The 21,524-nt window shown below is 59.6% G+C and overlaps 1 protein-coding gene across 1 annotated transcript in view; it reads left to right on the forward strand.

Moving 5' to 3' along the window:
* Window positions 1–2,014: 2,014 nt before the first annotated feature.
* The window catches only part of Padi2 (peptidyl arginine deiminase 2), a 40,307-nt gene continuing 20,797 nt past the window's right edge, over window positions 2,015–21,524 (forward strand). Inside the window, exons 1-4 of the mRNA XM_046468508.2 lie at window positions 2,015–2,204; window positions 14,144–14,327; window positions 15,348–15,420; window positions 20,954–21,015. Of these exons, the coding sequence (XP_046324464.1) occupies window positions 2,113–2,204; window positions 14,144–14,327; window positions 15,348–15,420; window positions 20,954–21,015 (411 nt within the window). The 5' untranslated portion in view covers window positions 2,015–2,112. The remainder of the gene's footprint in view (window positions 2,205–14,143; window positions 14,328–15,347; window positions 15,421–20,953; window positions 21,016–21,524) is intronic.

Here is a 21,524-nt window from a genome sequence, read left to right on the forward strand (position 1 = left end):
TGGCCAGAGGGGGCTGGATTGTTTAAGGGGAGGGGGCTCATTTCTGAGCACTCACCTCCTGCTGGACTCTTGTGTTTTCTGTATATTAGCATCTCATTTAGCACCATCCTGCCTCAGGCCCAGAGTTCTACACAGATGGGAAAATGGGGCTCTGAATAGAAGGGCGAATAGCCGGAGGCTACACAGAGCCAGACTGGGAAGAGAACCTCTGCCTTCTCCCGCCTTGCTGTCTGCAGTCCCCTGGCCTCAAGTTCCCATCCTGCTCTGCCCACTCTCAGGAGCCGAGTGACCCAGCGTGATTCTTGGCTCTTTCTGCATCTGTTTCTTCTTGCAAAGTGCAGGGTCACTGCCGGGTGTGATGCTCTGTTCTAAAACATGAAAGATGCCGCTGGGAACAGCTCGGCCCCCAGAAATGACGCAATGAGCACCCACTGTTGTTTCTGCTCCGCGGCTCACCATGGCCTCTTGCGTCATGTTATCACCCCTGATCCTGCTGTGACCTGTCTGGGCCTCACTCAGTGGGGAGAACGCAATGTCCTCCTCCAAGTCTGGGCCTCAGTTTCCCTGAGAGTTCAATGACGGGAATGTTCAGTATCTGCCACACACAGGAAGGGCTCAACAGGATCTCCCTGCAGAGGGGTGCCCAGACCCAAGACCTGGAAGTCCGCTTTTTTCCCACTTGGGCAGGTGCCACCCACAACCTGCCTCCTGGTTGGAGGATGCACTCAGGGGCCACCAGGGGCCAATCAGAAGTTCCTGGCGTCTCCCTAGCGTCTGCTGTTATCCCTTTGGGAGTGAAGGACCCCTGGCCGGGACTTAAGCCCTCCCTTCCCCCACCCACATTCCTCCCGAAGCCCAGCTGCCCAGGAGATGGATTCTTCACCACTGCCTAATTTGAGCCTCCTTTGGGGGGACAGTTGGGATCACAGGGCCGAGTATACCTTTCTGGGGGTGCTTCTGAGCACTTGCCCCTTGTCCAGGCACACCCCTTCCTGGGACTCCCATGCCCCCACCTCCCTCCCAAATACAGTCCCCTCCAGCCCACCTCCTCCCTCTCACGGCCTCTGGCCTCCAGTTCCTGCCCTTGCCCCAGGAAGACCACTCGCTCACACACTGCAGCCCCTGGCTTTGGTCAGGGGAAAGTGCCAGGGATGGGACAGGGCTGTTTCAGTCCCCCACTAGACAGTCACCCTGCACTTCAGCCTCCAAGGACACAGACTGACCTCTACAATGCCATCCCTTCGTTCTGTGGCCCAGGACAGAGCCCCGGCCGTAATCCTTGCCCCCTTCCTGTCTCTCCACTGGCACATTCTCTCAGTCACCAGGTGCCACCCAAATCTCAGTCCATAAACACCTGTCAGATCAATCCCCTCTTCTGCAGCCCTCTCACGCTCCCCCAGCCAGGGTCTTCATTCCCCCTCCGCAGCTCAGCCTCCTCGCCAGGGGTGCCAGGGACAGTCAGGGCAGCTAAATGACCGAATGATCCATTGCAGTCCTCGCTGTTCCAAGCTCTCGCCCACTGATGCCCTGGCTTGGCATCCGGTCCCTGCCAGCTGCCGGTCCTCCACTCCCACCCAGCTCCCTATAGCAACGTGGATCTGGTGGGGGCGGGGGCGGGGCGGTCGGGTCGCACGGCTCCCTCCCCTCCTCCAGAGTTTGCAAAAGACTCCTTTAAGAGGGCGCAGTCATCCGGCCCGGGTCCCAGCCTCTGTGCTCGCGCCAGCTCCTGCCCTGTCCCTTGACAGCTCCACGTTTGCCTTTTCTGCCCCGCGAGGTTGGGGGACGGGGTCCTGGAGGGAAGAGAAGGCTTGAAGAATGAAAAAAATGCCCAACCCAAACTTAGAAAGAAAGAAATTGGCAACCTGGACCACGGCGAGGGCGGGGCGAGCTGCGGAGGGCGGGGCCACGCTTGACGAACGGGCCGTCGGTCCACTGCCCGAGGAGCCCGGCCGGCCGCCCCGCCCACGCCCCGCCCCCCGGCGGCAGAATAAGGCGGCCCGCGGGACCACGGCGGCCGGCGGCGGCTGCAGCTGGGTCACCTGCGACAGGTGCTCGGGGAGGCCCGGGAGTACGCGCGCGCCGGGACCAGGCGGGACACTGCGGGCGGGGAAGATGCTGCGCGAGCGGACCGTGCGGCTGCAGTACGGGAGCCGCGTGGAGGCGGTGTGCGTGCTGGGCACGCAGCTCTGGACCGATGTCTACAGGTGAGCGCCCGCGCCGGCCCGAGACCCCCCTCCGAGACCCTCTCCGATCACCGCGGAGACACCCCCCGGACTCTGGGACGTGGACAGCCTGACCCCCGCCCGAGTTGTCCCGCAGTATGAAGCCCCCAGACATCCTAAGAACCTCACCCCGAAACCTGCCCACGGCCAAACCTTGTCCACGGAGCTGCAATCCTAAGCCGAGGCCCTCCCAGACACCCTGCTCCAGCCTCAGCTCCTCTCCGTCGTCCCGCTGTCCCCACGGTCTGGCCCTCATCCTCCCGTCTCCCCAGGACCTCAGCAGTCCCCAGCTTCTCCACCACCCACTCCCCTTTCACTTCCACTCAGCCCCTCCTGATTCACAGCCTCCTTCCCACTTTCCACTCCCAACTCAGCAGAACCTCCTGATGTCCGCTGCGGTGGGGCAGGACCAGAGGGGAGTGGGGCAGGACCAGAGGGGAGCTTCCTTGGGGAGGAATATGGCTCTGGGGGTTGTTTAGGCTCTGATTTCACCCTCTAGGGGCTGCCGGTGGTTGCCTGTCCCCCAAGTACTGGCCTTGATGTTCATGTCACCAAATGCCCTGCCCGATTTCACCTGGAGTTCAGGGAGGGACCACATGCCACCTGCCCAATGCCTGGGATGCAGGGTGCAGAGGTGGGGTCTGCAGAAAGCACCCCAGATTCGGGATCCTGTTCCCTCCCCATCTCTCTGTCCACAAGCTTGGTGAAGGATTTCTGAGACAGCAGGATTGTATGGTAGCACCCTACCATTACCCACAGTTCCACGAAAATGGCCAAGGCTGGTGTTTCACATTCCCCGGTGTGCAGGATGGGGCCTGGGGACTGTGGGGCAAGCCCCTGCAGGATCATGCTGGGTTTCGTCTGCAGCCCTCTGTTCCAAGAATCTGAACTGTTTCCCATGGCAGGCGGGATTCCGTGTTGTTCTGGGAAGAACCCACATGCAGGACCCGGAGGTGGGACCCTGTGCTGATGACCCAGTGGGTCCCCTAGTCTCTGTGTCATTGCTTCCAAATCATTCTGATATCTGAAGCACCCTGCTTCTCCCAGGCAAAACCCACCTCTGCAGAGGCAGTGGCTCACGTCTATAGTCCCAGCAGCTAGGGAGGCTGAGGCAGGAGGATTGCAAGTTCAAATCCAGCCTCAGCAACTTAGCCAGGCCCTAGGCAACTTGGCAAGACCCTGTCTCAAAATAAAAAATAAGAAGGGCTGGGGGTGTGGCTCCATGGTAAATCACCCCTGGTTCAATCCTTGGTACCAAAAATAATAATAATAATAACCCACCTGTGTGTCTCCCATACACCTTCCCAGCCCATTCTGTCCCTCAGCTCCTCTGGCCCCAGGAGCCCTGCCCACCTGCTCAGCCAGTCTCCTGCCATCTCCACGGCAGGCACTGGCCATGCCGATGCCATCAAGCCCTGGGGCTCCTGTCCACTCCTCCTGCCCTGGCCTCAGCCCCGGCTTCTGCCTTGCCTGGGCCTGGGCCTCTGTTGTCCCTTGTGTAGGTCTCAGAGGTGGCCTGGGGTCCCTGAGGGTCATAACACAGAGTGGAGTATGGTCCGGACACCAGTGACCGGGGCCTTTCTCCACCCCCAGCTCAGCACTGGGCACGGCCAGGGAATGGGCTGGGAGCCAGGGTGCTCAGGTCTCTAAGCCTCAGCTGTCACCATACCCGCCTGTTTGTTTGCTGGGGCTCTTGGGTGCTGCCTGAAAGGCTGGCTTGGTGCCTCCAGTGGGGGCTGGGGAGCAGAGCAGGGCCCCCTGCCCTCGTTTGTCCTGGCAGAGCGAGGCCCAGCCTGGGCGAGGCCAGGAGTGGAGCAGGTGCCAACTCACTCTCCCTCTGGCAGGGGACAGGGGTATGACAATAGTCTTTGTCCTTCCTCAAGACACCAGCCACAGCCACAAAGATCTACACCCCCAGCTGCCCTCGGGGTTCCCCCGCCACCAGGAGAGGCCGAGCAATCTAGACCAGCACCGTCCACAAGAAATGGGGCACAGGCCACAGGGGCCATGCCGATACCATCAAGCCCCAGGGCTCCTCTCCACTCCTCCTGCCCTGGCCTCAGCCCCGGCTTCTGCCTTGCCTGGGCCTGGGCCTCTGTTGTCCCTTGTGTAGGTCTCAGAGGTGGCCTGGGGTCTCTGAGGGTCATAACAAGCAGGCGCAATTAGTTTTTACTTAATCCAGTGTAACCAAATATCATCATTTTGACGCGTCTGTCCTCCATATAAAGGTCGCTAATGAGATACTTTACGTCCTTTCGTGCTGTTTTTGAAGTACAGTGGGGGTGTTAGCTGATGGCACTTCTCAGTGTGGACCCGTCGCGTTGTGAGCGCTCAGCAGCCACGTGTCCGGGTGGCCACTGCCCTGGACAGCACTCCTCGGGAGCAGCATATCTCCATCTCAGCCCTGTAGGGCTGAATAAGCCTCTGTCCAGGGGGCTGCCCTGCACATGGTAGGACATTTAGTGACATCCCTGGCCTGTACTCACCAGAGGCCAATAGCAGTCTCCTAATCGTGACACCCAAAGTGTCCCCAATCAAGGCCAGCCATCCCCTGGCTGGGGACAGAATCACTGCCAGCCGGAGTCCCAGTCTAGCTGGAGGGAGCCTCTGTGGCTCCTAAGGCTGGACTGTCACCCTGCTGTGGTGTCTGATGCCTGCGGTGACAGGAGACCCTGTGCTAAGGAACCAACTGGCCATCTCTCTCAACCCCCCGGGGTCTCGCAGTTGTCCTTTGATCGTCCCATTTTGTAGATGAGGACAGTGAAGCTCAGAGAGACGAAGTTATTTGCCCGGTGACACATAGGACTCAGGTCCATGTCTGTCTGACTCAGACGCACGCTCTTGTCCTCCCCTCCATCCTGTGTGACGCTGACGTAACCAGCAGGCGGAACCAGATGACTCCGTCAACTGTGTGGCCTCCACCTTCCTCCTGGCCCTGAGCCCCCCCACCCCACCCCAGAGACTTTGCCCACTGTGTTGGGCCTCCGCTTCCCACCAAGTCCTCCCCAGCCAAACCCGGGTGCTGGCCCAAGCCCCCAGGGCCTCCAGGTAGACCCCAAGCTGCAAACCTGGTGGACCCCAGGCCAGTTAGGTAGGAGCGGCTTCCCGACCGGGCCTCGGCAGCCCCTTTCCATGGCCTCTGGACTCCCTTTCCGGCCTCAGAGAAGCAGCCTCTTCCCTCCCCTTCCTCAACAGCCCTGGCGTCCTGGCAGGAGCTGTCCGCTGGTCAGCATTAGCCCCCACCCCTCCTCGGGGACGCCTGTCCACTGGGGCGTGACCTTGAACTGCCTTTCCTTTCTAAGCTTCCGTTCACCCACCTGAGTGTCAATCAGAGGACCCAAGGAGGGACCTTTTGGCCCAGCAGAGGCTGTAAACCTGGTCATGGGGTGGACCGGCGGCCACTTTGCTGCATAGGCCACCATGGGAAGGCGTGCTCTGGGCCACCTCTCCTCTCCCTTCAGGAGTATTTGCCCTGACCCAGCCACTTTATTATTTTTATTTTATATTTTTTAGTACTGGGAATTGAACCCAGGGGTGCTCTACCACTGAGCTACATCCCCAACCCTTTTCATTTTTTATTTTGAGACAGGGTCTCATTCATTTGCTGAGGCTGGCCTCAAACTTACAATCCTCCTGCCTCAGCCTCCCGTGTCTGGGATTATAGGCATGTGCCACCACACCTGGCCACAGCCGCATTCTGAGTGCTAATCTCCAGCAAGCTACCGGTAGAGGCACAAAAAAAAAGGAGGTAGGACTTTTTTGTGGAGAACGTACCTTGTAGTCGTTATTCGCTGTTTCCCTGTGCTATTGCTAGTGGGCTCATCTTAGATCTAGCACAAGTGCCCTTGCCCAGTCTCCGCCACGGTCCCTGGGGCTGGCAGCCACCACTTCAGTGGGGCTGGCTGGGGTCCATCTGATGGGGCTTCGAAGTTGGAGAGGGGCACAAAGTGTGGTGTCCCCACCCACCTCTGTGGGCACTGGAGATGTGGACACCTGGGAGTCAGGCAGCCTTGGAGGACAGTAGCAGGGCGGTCACACTCTGCGTGTCCTCCCGTTGACCCACTGACCAGGCCTTGGCTTCTCCGGTCCCTTCCTTGGGTTTTTGATCTGAAGAGATCAGGACTTCTGATAAAGCAGGTGTCCCCCCCCCCCTGCTGGGGAGAGGCCAGCGGGAGTTTCAGGACAAAGATAAGCATTAACAATTGTCCCCTGCCCCTGCAGCAGCCAGCCTCAGGAGGAGCCTGTGGGGGGCAGGGGGAAGGTCCCCTCCCCTTCCTCATTTCCCCAAGGCAGGGCCGCCCAGCCGCTCCCCCTCGGTGGGGCAGAGCGCCCATCTCTGTCTGGCAGAAGACAGGCAGAGGCGCCAGGGCAGGATCCTGGGCAGGGCTGGGCAAACGGGGGACAGACGGACACGCATCCTGCCCTGGGGAAGAGCCCGCAGCACTGAAATTCCTCCCGACTCCCTCCTCTGCGTCTGTCTCTTGGTTCCTGTGAGTGCTGGGGCTTTATTTTTAAAGTGTCATTAGGCTGAGTTGGTGGCCTGCACCTGTAACCGCAGAGACTCAGGAGGCTGAGGCAGGAGGATGGCAGCTTGGGCAACTTAGCAAGACCCTGTCTCAAAGTAACAACAAAAGGGCTGGGGACATGGCTCCGTGGCAGGGTCTTGCCTAGCCCACGTCAGGCCCGGGGCTCATCCCCATCCCCCACCCCCCAAAAAATGATCATTAGATCTAAGGGTAGGATCGGAAATTCGGTAGCAGCAACAAAGGCATGGGGTGCCATGGGCTCCCCTGCCCAGTATGCCAAGCCCTGCCTCACCAATGCCACCTCCACCTAATCCAGGCACCTCTTCCTTTCTGGCCCCACTCACTGGCTTTGTGAGTGCTGTTAAGCCTGAGTTCTCCAAGCTCATTCCCACCTCAGGGCCTTTGCACCTGCTGTTCCTGCTTCCTGGAACACTATCCCCTGAACTTCTCCAAGCCTGACATTCGTCCGTCCAGGCTTAGCCAAGCAGATCCTCCACGCAGCCTTCATGGACTACCCCATGTCATCATGCCCCGAGTCCTAGCTATTCTTTACCTCATAGTCCTCTTTTGCTTCTTTGTAAATCTTACTTTTTACTTACTATTACTAACTCGTATTTATTGAACAATGACTATGCACTTAGGAGCCCTCTTAACACCTTGTACAGTTATCTCTGTGCATTTTAATTTACGTGCCTTTAGGGTCAGTGCCGCTCAGCAGCATCTTGCCCAGCATGTGCGAGGCCCCGGGGTTCTCTTGGTAGTAATGAAAAAAACCACGTGTTTAAATCTCCCAACTTCATGAGATAGGAACAGTTACGGCCTCCTGCTTTTGCATCTGGGGAAAGTCAGCCGTGCCTGTCCAGGATGACCAGCTGGCCCGTGGTGGCGGCAGGGCCCAGGTCTCCCCCGGACGCCTCCCCTTGCTCATCTTCTCCAGAGCCAGTGAAGTGCTCTGGGTTGAGGAGATGAATGGCCGGATGCGGCCATCAGTGCCCGTGGACCAGCCTGTCGTGGGGCTGAGCTCCCCACCCACCATCTCCAGGGACGTACACGACGGTGTGGGCCTGGGGAAGGTCAAGGGCATGTGGCCGAGCTTGGCCGGAGCAGCGCTTGCTCCTGAGAGAATGACGGAGGGAGGAACCAGGCCAGGTCAGGTGGCCCCATAAATTAGAACAACACCCAGAGCCATCAACCCTACCCGGGAGGCCCTGCCAGGAGGTGCTTCGGCTCCAGTTTCAGGCCAGCGCCCGGGTGGGAGAGCCTGCCGTCCCGTCTGCAAGCCAACCGCCTCCCGCAGAGCTGGGGGCCCTGAGCGCTCTCCCTGCTGACCACAAGGCCCTGAGTTGGGGTGAGGTCAGGGTGCAGGGCCTCCCCACCACCACCAGCCAGCCACACCTAAATTAAGTTTGAGGGGAGAACAGTTTTGGGAAACCACCCTCTTCCACCCAGCCATGCCAGATCCTGTGCCCAGGGGCTTTGAGGGGCCTGACCTTCCTTCTCAGTCATTCACCTAAGGTCCTGGGTCAGGGAGACGCCTGGGTGTCCCAGCTCTGTGTCTCTGACCCCCACCTACCTAATAAGCAGGGGGCTCTAGTGGTTCTAAGACCTCTCATGGTCCTGAGCCAGGTACGACCCCGCCCCCACTGCCCTCCATCTGGGGCCTCTCCACCTGGGGGTTCTCTGCAGGAGGGAGCAGCCAGACCTGGATCCCAGGGGACTGCAGTTCACCTCACACGCTGCCATTACTGTCCCTGGGATTTATTGGGAGCAAGTGCTTGTCCCCATGGGCCTCCATGTGCTCATATGTAAAACGGGGTGGCCTTGGTACAGGTCTCATGGGGTTACCCAAAGGATGGACCGTACCAGGGATTGGTCCAGTGCCTGGGACATAATAGATACTCAGTACGTAGCTATCATGCCTTAGTTTTGGGCTTATTGATATTAAAACAAATCATGATAAGATGTGGCTCCTGCTCTCAAAGCTTCCTAACCCCCGTGGGGAGGACACTGAACACTTGTTGCTGTTGTTTGAAGCACAGGAAAGGAGAGGTGAATCCTGGCTGGTGGCGTCAGGGAAGGCCTCCTGGTCCCGGTGACAGCTCAGCTGGGTATCGAAGGATGGACGGGTCCTGAGTGAGCCCGAGGACCTGCTCCATGCGAGCAAGCGTACCTGGTGGGAAACTGAGCCAGAACATAAGACTAGAAGGTTGATGAACTTGAACCAGGGCTGAAGGCGTGGCTCAGGTGTTGAACTTTGGTCTGTAGGTAGCAGGGAGCCTGGAAGGCTTCTGAGGAACAGAGGAACCGTGGAGGAGATTGCGTCATCACCAAGGAGAGGCCCCAGGCAGCTAGAGGCACCAGTGCCTAGTAAGGAGGGAGGCTGAGGCTGCCAGGGGGAGGGGGAGGAGGCTGCCTGGAGACAGACGTCATGGTTGGCCTCGCTGATGCCTGCCAGGGCAGCTGCCCACCCTCAGGCTCCAGCATCACCATGCAGAGCACCAGGTGTGAGGCCTGAATGGAGACCTGGCCTCCCTCCCTTCTCTGTCCTCGAGGGTGCTCGCCATGGTCACATGCCAGGCTGGCACCCAGGACTCCCCCTTCTAACTCCTCCAAAGACCCGAGGGCAGGATGTCACACCCAGGCTGCCAGGAGCTGGGGTCACTCTGGGGATGAGCCCCGGCTGGTGTTAACGAGGCCCAGGCCAGATGGACAAGCGGCGGGTGCCCGGTGCCAGCTAGGAGCAGGCATGTCGTGCCGTCAAGTCTGGGACTGAGTGAGCCTCCCCAGCACTGCAAGGCCAAGCCGGTGACCTGCCCCACGGACTGAATGAAGACCAGAGAGGCTGGGTAGCTCCCCAGAGGCCACACAGCACTTGAGGGGCTAGGCAGATGTCCTTTTGCTTGACACCAGCCTCTTGGCCATGTCTTTCCATTTCCAGGGTCACCATCTGGTCCCATGTCAACCTCATCCCTCGCCCGGGTGGCCATGGCAATCACCTGCCCACTGTTCCTCCACTTCCGCCATTGCTCTTCTGAAGCCCACCCTGTCCTGTTCCTGGTGAGCACCTATGGTGCCCAAATGATCAGGACCTTCCAGTGACTCCCCTGGCCTTTGGCCACTGGGCCTCAACTTGACTCTCCAGACCCATTTCTGTGTCACCTGCCCCCCAATTCCCCAACCCTCCCTCACTGTCTAGGATTCTTCCTCCATGCGCCCCCCACCTTGCTCACAAATCCATTCCTGCTCACCTTCTTGCCGTTTCTCGAACACGCCAGGCCAGCATCGGCCTCGGGCCATCGCCCAAGCTGTCCGCCTTGCTTGGAAACCACTAGCAAGCTTATTGGAAATGTAGTTCTCGGGCCCCTTGCCAGAGCTGATGAATCAGAAACGCGGGCCTTGGGCCCAGCCTCCGTCTTTAAACAGATCCCGCAGGTGAAGTTCACAGGCAAATTCTTTAGAATAGGAAGTTTAGATCCTAGCTCAAATGCCACTTCTTCAGGGAACCCCTCCTTGAGCCCCAGACCTCATGACACCCCTGTTGATTGTGTGATCTACCTAGAGTCTTTCTCATCCACTGGAATGGGAAGGCCACGAGCCCAGAGGACACACTGTCTTTGTCAACACGTCTACCCCGGCACCTAGAGCTGTGCCTGGCACATAGTAAGTGTTCAATAAATTCGTGTTAAGTAAACGAGTGGCCATGGGCGCAAGCCCCCTACCCCAGCCCCTCCTGTGGCAGACACAGATGCACCGTGTGCCTGGTCCAGGCCAGGTGCCGAGACAAAATTGTCTCCTCCTTTCAAGGAGCCAGCTGCCCAGGGGAAAATACACAGGGGCACGATGGATTGAGCTGGGTCTTCAAGGAGAGAGGGACATTTGCCAGGCAGAAGCCAGGGCAGGGCATTTGGGGTAGAAGGAACGGCACCGTGAGATGGGACGATGACGGGAATGTGGGGGTGGGATTGCAGAAAACGAGTCTGGAGAGTCAAGTTGAGGCGTGGGGGCTGGATGCCACCCACTGAGCACCAGGCTGCGGAGCGAGGTGGGCACGGCACAGTCCTGAGCTCTGTTTAAACAGCGCCTGGCCTGCCAAGAAGGTCGGGTTCTTTCATTCATTTTCTCCCAAAGCACATGTTGAGCACGGCCATCCCAGGTGCTGGGACAATGCAGGCCGGCTCCAGGGACCGGCACCCGTCCTCCCGTCCACTCTCAGGTCTCTGCAATAAGCAAAAGGGACGTCCCAGCCTCTCCCTGCCTCACTCTTTTCTCTGCCCCCATCCTGAGCCCCTCCCTGCAGCCTGGGGGGGGGGACCCTGGAGCTGCCCACAGCCCCTGGCTCCCGGGTCTCGAGTTTCTGCAGGGGGTTCTAAGAGGATCTTCCTGGAGAGGGAAGCAGCCAACAGGATCCACAGGGGGACAAAGGCGCCTTTGTCATTTCTGCCAGGGCTGCTCCAAGAATAGCTGTTTGCTCAGCCCCCAGCATGACTGGTGCTGAGTGGGGGGGATGGTGGGGCTCCGGGCTCTGATGTGGGCCGGGTGTTAACCCTCCGGACCCTCTGGGCCTCCTCCTCTGGACCCTCTGGGGCCTCCTCCGGTTTCTCACTGGCCCAGAAGAATAAAGGCGGCAGGAAGCATCATTCCAGTCAATAAGGCAGGATCCTAAGAGACCATCCCCTCTGGGAACTTGTGAAGCTCACTTTCTAAATAGAATTGTGTGCAGATGGGCAAAGCGGGGGCAGGGGTTCAGCAGAGCCCCCCCCCCACTCCCCAGGACCTCCCTCCCCCACTCTTGGCCAGTTCTGCACCTCTGACTCTGGTTCCCTCCTCCCACTTAACACGCAGTGACACAGAGAGGGAAAGCCACTTGCCCTGGGCCAACCAGCAAGCTGATTCACAAAGCTGGGATCTGCTGGAGGGAGGTGTCCCAGACCCGCGACTTTTTGCCAATACCATATACCATCGGTGGCACTGTTGGCTCCGTATTTTCTTTAAACTGGCTCACACTTTCTTAATAGCTTTATTTAAAATGGAGATGTTGTAGCATCCCATAGATGGCTTTCTCAGGTGCCGTAAAAAAGAGACTGTGTCATAAACACATCAGCCTCGGTTCCTCTAAGGCCTTCAGAGGTCCCCGCCTCCCGGGGAGAGGCTCACCTTAGCCTGCTGAGGACCAGCTACTGCGCCCAGCTGGGCTGGGCTCTGAAGGATGAGGCTGGAGGAGCCTGGCCCCTGCCCCCCCCCCAGGGGAAGCCTGTGACCAGAGGAGGGCAGGTTCCCTCGGCACCACCTGGCGGGACCTGGAGGGAAAGGTGTCACCAGCCCTGCGAGTGGAGGCATGGAGGGGGAGGGGGGGCGATCGTCCATGTATTGTGGGCTGGCTGACAGGCCCTCAGAAGGGCAAGGGACACATGAAGACCCCCTCAGCAAGCCCGCGACAAAACTGGGCCCAAACGCAGAGCTTCTGCAAATGCACCCCGTCCAGGGCCTTTGCCTAGACTCTGGGTCCCTCCTGATGAGGGAAGCTGGTGGGCGGCAGCCGGCCACAGCCACCAGGCGTCCAGCGTCCCCCTGGCAGGCCAGGACTTTAGAAGGAAGCAGAGAGACCAGAAGCAGCTCCTCTGCCCGCGCCGGGGATGGGCTGCCTGAGCCTCGCCCGCTGGCGCCTTCAGTGCCCGGGACCAGGGTCTTCGCCGGGAGCCCCTGCACACGGTGGCCTGCTCCTGCCATTCGGGGTCTGTGTTTTGCGGGTTTGTTGGGCTTCTGCTCTGCTGTGGCCTGAGTCCAAGGCCTCACATGCCAGGCAAGTGCCCCCACAGCACCACACCCCCAGCCCCAGCCCCTGGCCTGGGTTAGAGGCTCGCGCTCCCGCCACAGCCACCCAGGGCTCTGACCACTGGGCAGCAGCACCCACGGTCCCCGGAAACAGGTGAGAACACCCACTCTCTGGCCAGCCCTTCTGCAGATCTGAGCGTCCACAGTGGTTTGAGGCCTGCAGCTGCGGCTGCCGCTAGACTCCGAGAGGCGCCCTCCTGGGCCTCCCATCCCACCCGGCCCCTGCCAGCTGCCTCACCTCACCCAGTGAGGCCAGCCAGACTCTCTGGAGGCGTGGGAGCGACAAGTCTGCAGTGTTAAGAAGGAAGAGGGTCGGAAGGTCAAATAGCACCCCTGTCGGCCTGAGGCCCAGCCAGAGTCACAGACCCCTGGCACCCAGAGCACAGGTCCCCAAAGACAGATGCAGGCGCCTCCTGCTCCCATCAGTCACAACCCCCTGTGAATCCCACCCGGAACCCTCTGAGCCCTCCTGGGCCTTTAGGAATCCTCAGATCAAGGGCTGGTTTGAGCAAAACCGCACCTTCCGCCGGCTCCCTGTCCCCCGTTACCTCCCTTAAGCCAGGGTCTTATCAGCTCGGGCTGCCATGACCCCGCTGTGGGGGCAGCTCACGAACAAGCTCCCTTCTCACAGTTCCGGAGAGGAGGAGTGTGAAGTCCGCCTGGCTGTGAGATGCAGGGCCTCCTCCCTTGCTCCCTGGCCGGCGTGTGACCTTACCCTCGCGTGGCCTCCTGGGGTGTGGGGTGTGGGGGCATAAACACTCGTCCCCTCAGCCAGACCACACCAGCTGGCCCTGCCTGAAGTCTGGATGGCTTTTCAAGAAATCCAAGAGCATTTCCTCCTCAGTGGAAATGATGGTCAGTCAGCAGGAGGAGAATCCCGGCCAAGGGTCCTTCAACAGAGCCACCCCGTCCTGCCTATTTAGGACCCTGGTTCTGGGCTCCCTCCCTGTGAGAACCGGTGACAGAGACAGGGAGGCAGGGTCCTAGGCCCAAGTCTGTCTTTGGAGCAAATTCCTCCCTCTGTCCGGGTCTCCTCGTCCACCTGTGGTACCATGTGCTCCCAAGGCACAGCACAGCACTGAGGTCTTCCTCGGAGCCCGGGACCTGCCCACGCCTGTAATCCCATCACCTCAGGAGGCCGGGGCAGGAGGATCATAAATTCAAGGTCAGCTTCAGCAACTTAGGGAGGCCCTAAGCAACTTAGTGAGATCCTATCTCACTAAAAAGTTAAAGGGCTGGGGATGTGGCTCTGTGTCGAGGCATCTCTGGGTTCAATCCCTGCTACCAAAAAGGAAAGAAGGTCTTCAGTCCTGAGGCTGCGGGTCCTGAGTACGGTTTTCAACACCAAAAAAGAAAAAGAATTCTCCAGGCCCCTCCCTGCTACTCCCGGTGTTAGCAAGTTCCTGTCGTGACTGAGTGATCGCCATAGGCTGGGTCCTCTGAGGTCCACCAGATGGGAGCCAGGAGAGCCCTTGCAGACCTGCCCTCCGGGAGTCTGCTCCTGCCGGCCCTGGTCACACCTGCCCAGGGCACCCCCTGACCCTCGGTCTTCTCTTCCCACAGCGCGGCCCCAGCTGGGGCCCAAACTTTCAGCCTGAAGCACTCGGAGGACGTGCGGGTAGAGGTCGTCCGCGACGGGGAGGCTGAGGAGGTGGCCACCAACGGCAAGCAGCGCTGGGCCCTCTCGCCCAGCACCACGCTGCGGCTCACCATGAGCAAGGCCAGCACCGAGGCCAGCGCCGACAAGGTACGCGAGGGAGGGACGGGGGTCGTGTGCCGCGGGCAGGCCGGACACGCCTGTCCCAGAGACGCAGAACGCAGCCACACGTGTCCTTGTCAGCCCCCAGAAGGCCACATCCAAAAGGCAAGAAAAGAAATCCACATTAAGAGTAGATTTTGCTTGAGCCCACCTATCAAAATGCCATTTTGAAGCCAGGCGCAGTGGCGCACGCCTGTCATCCCAGCAGCTCCGGAGGCTGAGGCAGGAGGATCTCGAGTTCAAAGCCAGCCTCAGCAACTCTGCAAGACCCTGTCTCTAAATTAAAAAAAGGCTGGGGATTGGCTCAGTGGTTAAGCACCCTGAGTTCAACCCCCAGTACCAAAAAAAAAAACAAAAAAAATCTTGACAAGTCATGAATATTAAACAATTAACAAGACGTCTTATATCCTTTTTCTGTAACAAACCTACGCCCACCCGAGTCCACACTAGTCACGCTTCAAGTGCTTGGCAGCCGCGTGGCTGGTGGCCGTTGCATCGGGCAGCACCTGTTAGGTCCTGGAACGACGGTGTCACAGGGGGTAGAGCGCGGGCTGCTGGGTGACGGGCCATTCCGATGCTCAGCACCACAGCGCCCTGGATCTCACTGTGTATAAAGTGGGGTGCTGAGCAGTCAGGGAGCCGGCTCGGGTCCCCTCGTTTCCAGCTCTACCCTGGGCCACGATGGCCCTGGGCATCCGCCAAAGAAAACACCTCAGGCTGCCCTCCCACCACCACCCGGGAGCTTAGAGGGAGCTGGAGGCACAATGTGGCAGATGTGGGGACCCCACAGGTAGTGGGGTGCCCAGGTGGGCAAGTGGCATCCTGGCTGCACTCGGAGGGGAGTCCCTGGTCTGGTGCCATCACCTAGGAGAGGACAACCCAGGAGTGCTTCCTGGAGGAGGCTGGGGGGGACTTGCCAGGCTGAGGCCGAGGTGGGGCTCCCTGGGATTTCCTGCTTGTGACCTGTGGTCTCTGCCCTCCTCTCTACCCCGTGTGCCCCACCCCCAGGTCACCGTCAACTACTATGACGAGGAGGGGATCGCCCCCATCGACCAGGCTGGGCTCTTCCTCACGGCCATCGGTGAGTCAGCGAGGCCGGGGTCTCGGGGCTGCTGTCCCCAGGGCTGCCCCCACCCTGCTGCTCTGCTCTGGGCTCTCACCAGACCTGGTAGCTGCAGGCGTGGGGAGGGCACCTCGCAGCCCTCGCCTGCCGTCCTGATGCCGGGCTGCCTGCGGGAGGCGGCCTGCCGTGGTCAGCCAGGACTCACCCCGTGTCGGGGTGCCCAGTCTGGGCTCTGTGGGCCAAGCCTGAAAAAGAGCTTCCCACTGTCCTTGTGCTCCTCAAGCCCAGTCCTGGGGGCACAGAGCTATGGCCTTGGGTCCTCGGCTCACCTGATCCAAGTCCTTCATTTGATCCACAGGATGGTGAGGCCCAGAGAGGTTAGAAAACTCATTCAGAGTCACACAGCAACCAGGTGGCAGGTGGATTCTGAATCAGGATGATTCCCCCAGCCCAGGTTCTCTCCATTGCACTACCCTGCCCTCCCCGGGTGCCAGGATGCTCCCTCCCAGGGAGGTAGAGCCTGCTCCGCTGGCCCAGGGAGGTGACCTTTGGAACCTGCTGGGATGGAGGTGTTACCCTGAGGCCCTCCCAGAGGTGACTTTGTCCATGTGGTTGAACATGGACAGAGCTGCCACATGGCAGGGGAAAAGAACTCAGACACCGAGCGCCAGCGATGTGCTGGGTGCTTTTTAAAAATAGCAATAATGGCTCCCTCCTCCCGCTGAGCCGCGCTGCACCCAGACTGTGTGGGCGCCTCAACAGCGAGTCGGGCTGCAGCTCTAGACCCTCGACCTCCACGAGAGCAGTCTATTCCCCTCCTCTCCTTTCTCCCTTTTTTCGGTTCTGGGGATCAAATCCAAAATCTTGTGCACCGTTGGTGCTCACTGGGCCCCCACCTGCGCCCCACCCTCCACCTAGCCTCAGGGTGATTCCGGGGACAGAAGTTAGTCTTGTCCCTGTTTTGCAGATGAAAAGAATCAAGGCTGTAAAAACCAACAAAAGGTTGCCTGGGGCCACACACCTAGAAAGTGGCTGATGTGACTAAGTCACTTGGGTTCCGTCACATCCTCCTCCCGGGGGTTTTGGAAGCTCCCCCCTCAGCCCCACCAGCCTCCTCTGTGCCCTCAGCCACAGGAACAGGCTCGGGGCCGCACTTTCCCATTCCTCAGCCGACCCCCAGTGGGCCTGGTGGGTGGTCAGTCTGTTCCTCTTTCTGCATCCAAGGCTGGCCAGCCCGGGCCTAGGACTTTGATGGGGATGATCTCAGGGGGCCCTGGGAGATGAAACCAAAGACGCCCTGGTTTGCTGGGCCCTGGCACGTGAGCGCACCCCACATACACACAGCCTCAGGCCGTCTCGGATGACTGTCCTCAGAAACCGAATCCCACGGGGGCAGGGACACCTGAGGACAGAGACCTGTCAGATGAAGGTGATCCCTGGGGCTGCCTGTGCCAGACTGAAGACAGACGGAAACCAGGGGGAGGACGGGCTTTTCTCCTTCATGAGAAGACAGAAGCTCAGAGGGAGCCCCACGGCCTCCTGCCGTCAAGGGTCTGAGCTTCTGCGTTCCCTGGACACTTGTGTATTTAACTGCCGTGACATCCAGATTCCGAGGTTCCACGGGCCAATAAAATGCCCCCTCTGGGCCCCTAAGAAACATAAGAAGCTTGACCACGTTGATGCATGACCAAACAAAAGACATTAATATAACAGCTTGCGTTCAGCTCTTACTGTCATGGCACCATGAAAAGTGACAGGTCCTCTCAAGAAAAGGCCAGGCCATTTACAGAGTCACAAATCAAGCTAGAGGAAAGCTTGCCCCTCTGAATTTGTGCTTCCTGATGCACCAGGGACCCTGAAGGAAAGGAGACTGGCTTACCCTGGGAGCACTGATCTCCGCATCCCCCACCCCAGGCCTCCTCTTCCTCCAGCATCTACCCCAGGGGCCCTTGAGCCCCCATCCGGAGCCATCAGTAGGGCCAGTGCCGGGGAGGCAGGAACACCCGAGACCACACTGAGACCTCAGGCCACCACCATCCCGAGCCTCAGTTTCCTCATCTGCAAGATGGGACGCACTGGGCATACTTGTGCGGGGCTTCCAAGGATTCACGGAGTGGCACGTGCAAGGGGACCGTGCCAGTGCCAAGGGCGCAGTGCTCAGTGGGTGCCCTCTGAGCCTCCCTTCCTCAGGGTGGCCACAGGACTCTGCCTGGATGACGATGAAGCTTACTGTCCCGCAGTCTCCTCCCGGGGAATTGGGAACAGATAGATGGTGCCCTTGGCCAAATCAGGCCCTAATTTAGTCCAGTCCTGCAAGAACTCGCTGTGTGACCGTGGTGAGTAGCCCGCACCTCTAGGCCTCACTTCTCCAAGCTACAGAGTGGAAATTAGCCTGAGGACCTTCAGGACCCTGATTGGAGCTGATTGCAAAGCCTTCCCCTGAGGGCGAATCGGAGGGGAGAACCTGAGGAGGGGGCCCGCTGCCAGGCCCTGGCGGTGAGAGCAGCGCACAGAACGGGCCTTGGGAACCTGTAGCCACCAGCTCAGTCGCTCCTCGGGCCCCTGACCAGCGCCCGCGTTGGCTGTGGGGGAGGGAGTCCTCGCTCCCCGCCGCATCCCAGGCTGCTCAAGCCCCGGAGGCCAGCACCCTGCCACTGTCCATGGGGCTGGCAGCGGCCAGCGTCTTGATCCTCAGGGCAGACGGCCTTGAACCCAATCCTAGTGACATTTCCCGTTAATCTGCCCCACACCCAGGCGCCACCCGACCCCTGGGAGCTATTCAGAGGATCTGAGGTAGGAGCCCGAGCCTCTGGGAAATGTCTGGAGCCCGAGTCCCTGAAACAGGTGTCCTCCCCTCCTCCCCCTGGGCGGGCAGCGCTCTGGGCAGGTCCTGCCAGCCCCGATCACTGTCCCCGCAGGCCTCGGCCCCCTGACACTGGGTTACATCAGACACCGAGGAGCCTGGCAGGGGAGCCGTCCCAGGGGATGGCTTACAACTTGGGGGACCTCTGAGGGAGGGTGAAGGGCAGAGAGGCCATTGCAGTTGGCTGTAGGGGCAGGTCACAGGTCCCAAAGAGAAGCAGGAAGCACCATGGGAGGTGGGAGGAGGTGATAAGGGGACAGTGGTGTAATGCCCGAATTTCATAACAGGAAGGCCGCAAAGCCTGGCCCAATTTAATAAAGCAGGAAATAGAGGTATTGTTTTATTTTTGTACCAGGAAGATGAAAAGAAGCGCTGGATCAGAAACCATTTAGTGCTGTTTTGTTTGATTTTTTTTTTTTTTTTTTGCATATGGTACAAATATCACATTGAAAATTTTTGGTTTCTTTGCTTGTGTTTTTGTTTTGTTTCTTGGTGCTGGAGATCGGATCCAGGGTGCTTTACCACTGAGCCGCGTCCTCGGCTCTTTTTTGTTTGTTTGTTGTGAGGCAGGGTCTCACTAAGTCGCTGAGGGTCTCACTAAGTCGCTGAGGCTGTCCTCAGGCTTGCAATCCTCCTGCCTCAGCCTCCCGAGTGGCTAGGATTACAGGTGTGTGTCACTGTGCCTGGCTAAATTGATAAAACTTGAAAAGTTAAGAAATTCATACTGCAACAAAGCAACGCAGAGCGCTTCCTAATCGCTCCCTAAGAAGCGCTGCTTCAGTGGACAAAGAGCTTCCATGCAGCTTAGAGACAGAGGCCCCAGGGCTGCAGGGGTGGCGAACGCCTCTTTCTCTGGTCTCCACCTTCAGGGGAGCAAGCTTTGCGTCTTTGAAGGTGGCCTTGGTTTTTGGAAACAGCCCAGGTAGGAGGTCAGCCAGAGGTCAGCCAGAGGTCAACCTAGATCCATGGAGACCACAGAAAACAGACCCGGAGCCCCGCTGCGCTCCAGGAGCTTCAAGGTCGCATCCCTGCTGGGTGCCTGTGTGGACGCCGGGTGGTGGCAGGTCCCAGGGAGCAGGCTGGGAAATCGGTCTGCAGTGGGCACAGGTGAGAGAGGAGCTGGCCTCCAGCACCAGCCCTGCTCCTGACCTCAGCCTCCTTGGCAGCGCAGGCGCCCCCCCCTCCCGGGGCCCTTGCTCCCCGCTCCAGGATCTCCGGGCCAGCTCCCTGGCGGGAGCCCTGGCTTGCTCTCCCGCAAAATGGGTCCAGTGACAGCTCCCTCCAGGACTGGAGGCTCCTTCAGAGCGGGTCTGTGCACGGTCACCAGGGCCCAGCCAGGTACCCGAGCCGCGGCACGGGCTCCACAGTGGCGGGAGTGGAGAAGTGGGCCTCGCAGCCTCCCAGGAGGCCCCGGGAGCAGGACACTGTAGGGTCTCTTCCAGGGACCTCCCTGCCCCCACCTTCTTGCCTCTGTCCACCCCAGGACGGCCACATTTAGGAGCAGGAGGCTGGGCAGAAGGAGGACTTGGGTGTGATCCGTGGACCCGTTTGGGCTGGACCACGAAGGGAAGGGTGACATCTGTGCCCCTCCTGTGCCAGGACCGCCTCACCCCCCACCCCACCCAGGGAGAGGGCTTGGCTGTCGTGGGGACTGACCGGGAACACATTCGTCCCACCCAGCCCGTACCTCAGTCCAAGTCATGCTGGGTGTGCGCGGGCCCCCTTGGGCAGCCCTGGGGCCTGAAACCAGCGCGTCTCACTCTGGGTGACACTCTTGATGCCACCCCAGCAGCACCCATCAGTCTCTTAACTCCAAAGAATTCATTATCTGGCTCAAAAGTCAGTAATGCCTATCATTGCAATTAGTGCAACGGCTAATTTTTACAGGAAAGGATTCCACTTTAAAACTGAGGAAATTGGAGCTCAGAGACGTTGTCTAATCTGCCCACAGTCACACAGCTCCCAAGCAGAGAACCAGGGTCCAAACCAACACTGTCTAATGCTAAACCTTTCCACTGCCCCACATTCTCCACAAAGCCTGTCTCCATGGCGGGCCCAGGGACGATAAAAGTCCCTTCCCTGAAAGAAGGATAAGCAGGGACCCTGTCTGGTCATCTAGCAGGAGCCCCGGTCACAGGTACCCTCAGATCAAGAGGGGCTGAAGACATGGTTTCTCACCCAGAGGAAAACCCTCGGTCCTTGTTGGTGGAATCTAGACTTCTAGGGGTTCTTAGAGAGGACATGTGCACACACAGACCCACCCAGATGGACTGGGAAAGACAGGGAACCCTGAGCTGGTACATTTTCAAATTATGACAAGTCGGACGGGTGCAGTGCGGACCTCAGCTCTGCTCCCACCTCCCGTGTGCCCCTGGGACTCCACCCTTCTGAACAGAGGCCCCAAATCTGTCCAGTGACGACCGGTCCCCAGCCCCCAAGAAGGAGGGAGGGGGATCCCTGGCCTGTCCGGCAGCACCCCCAAGGCTGTAAGCTGCCGGTGCACACGGCGTCTGCAGAGGGGCCCTGGGGTGTGGACATTAGCCAGGGGCTCAGAGAAGATGAGCTCACAGGGCCCCCATCCCCAGCCACCGAGTCCCTGGGTGAGTGACACCCTAGTCCACAGGACCCCCATGTCCGTGCCACCCTGTCTGGCAGGGTCAGCAGCTCACCCATGTTTCTCCTCCCCAGAGATCTCCCTGGATGTGGACGCCGACCGGGACGGCGAGGTGGAGAAGAACAACCCAAAGAAGGTACCTAGCCATCAGGGTAGACGCCCCGAACTCGGGCAGCTCAAGGGCAGAGCCCCGGAATAGACCTTGTAGGCAGCCAGAGACTCCCACGGCACAGGACGCCCACTCGCAGACAAGTGTCATAACAACTGCCCTAAGTGCCCCCAAAAAGGCTGTGTGCGGGGCCATGGAAGGGGCTCTGGTCTGGGGACCAGCAAGGCTTCCTGGGAAAAGGGCCAGCTGTGCTGAGGCTGGAAGGGCGAAGAGATTTGACCAGCAAAAAGGAGGACATCGGTCCAGCCAGAGGACCAGCGTGGGCAGAGGCCCGGGAGCTTGGCATCTGGGGAGCAGAAGGGCAGCCAGTGCGGGTGGAACAGAGTGAGCAAGGCAAGGCGGAGACGAGGGAGAGGTGATGGCGTGGAGAGGCGGGCAGGTCTCCTGGGCCTCGCAGCCACCGTGAGGAGCCAGGCTTAGCCCTGTGTCAGCAGGGCGGGCTTAGGGTAGGAGAGTGACGTGATCGGTCCGTTTTT

Source organism: Marmota monax, unplaced genomic scaffold (assembly GCF_021218885.2).
Source record: "Marmota monax isolate L192 unplaced genomic scaffold, Marmota_monax_Labrador192_F-V1.1 WCK01_AAM20220418_F8-fsc00008, whole genome shotgun sequence".
In the NCBI taxonomy this organism is placed as follows: domain Eukaryota; kingdom Metazoa; phylum Chordata; class Mammalia; order Rodentia; family Sciuridae; genus Marmota; species Marmota monax.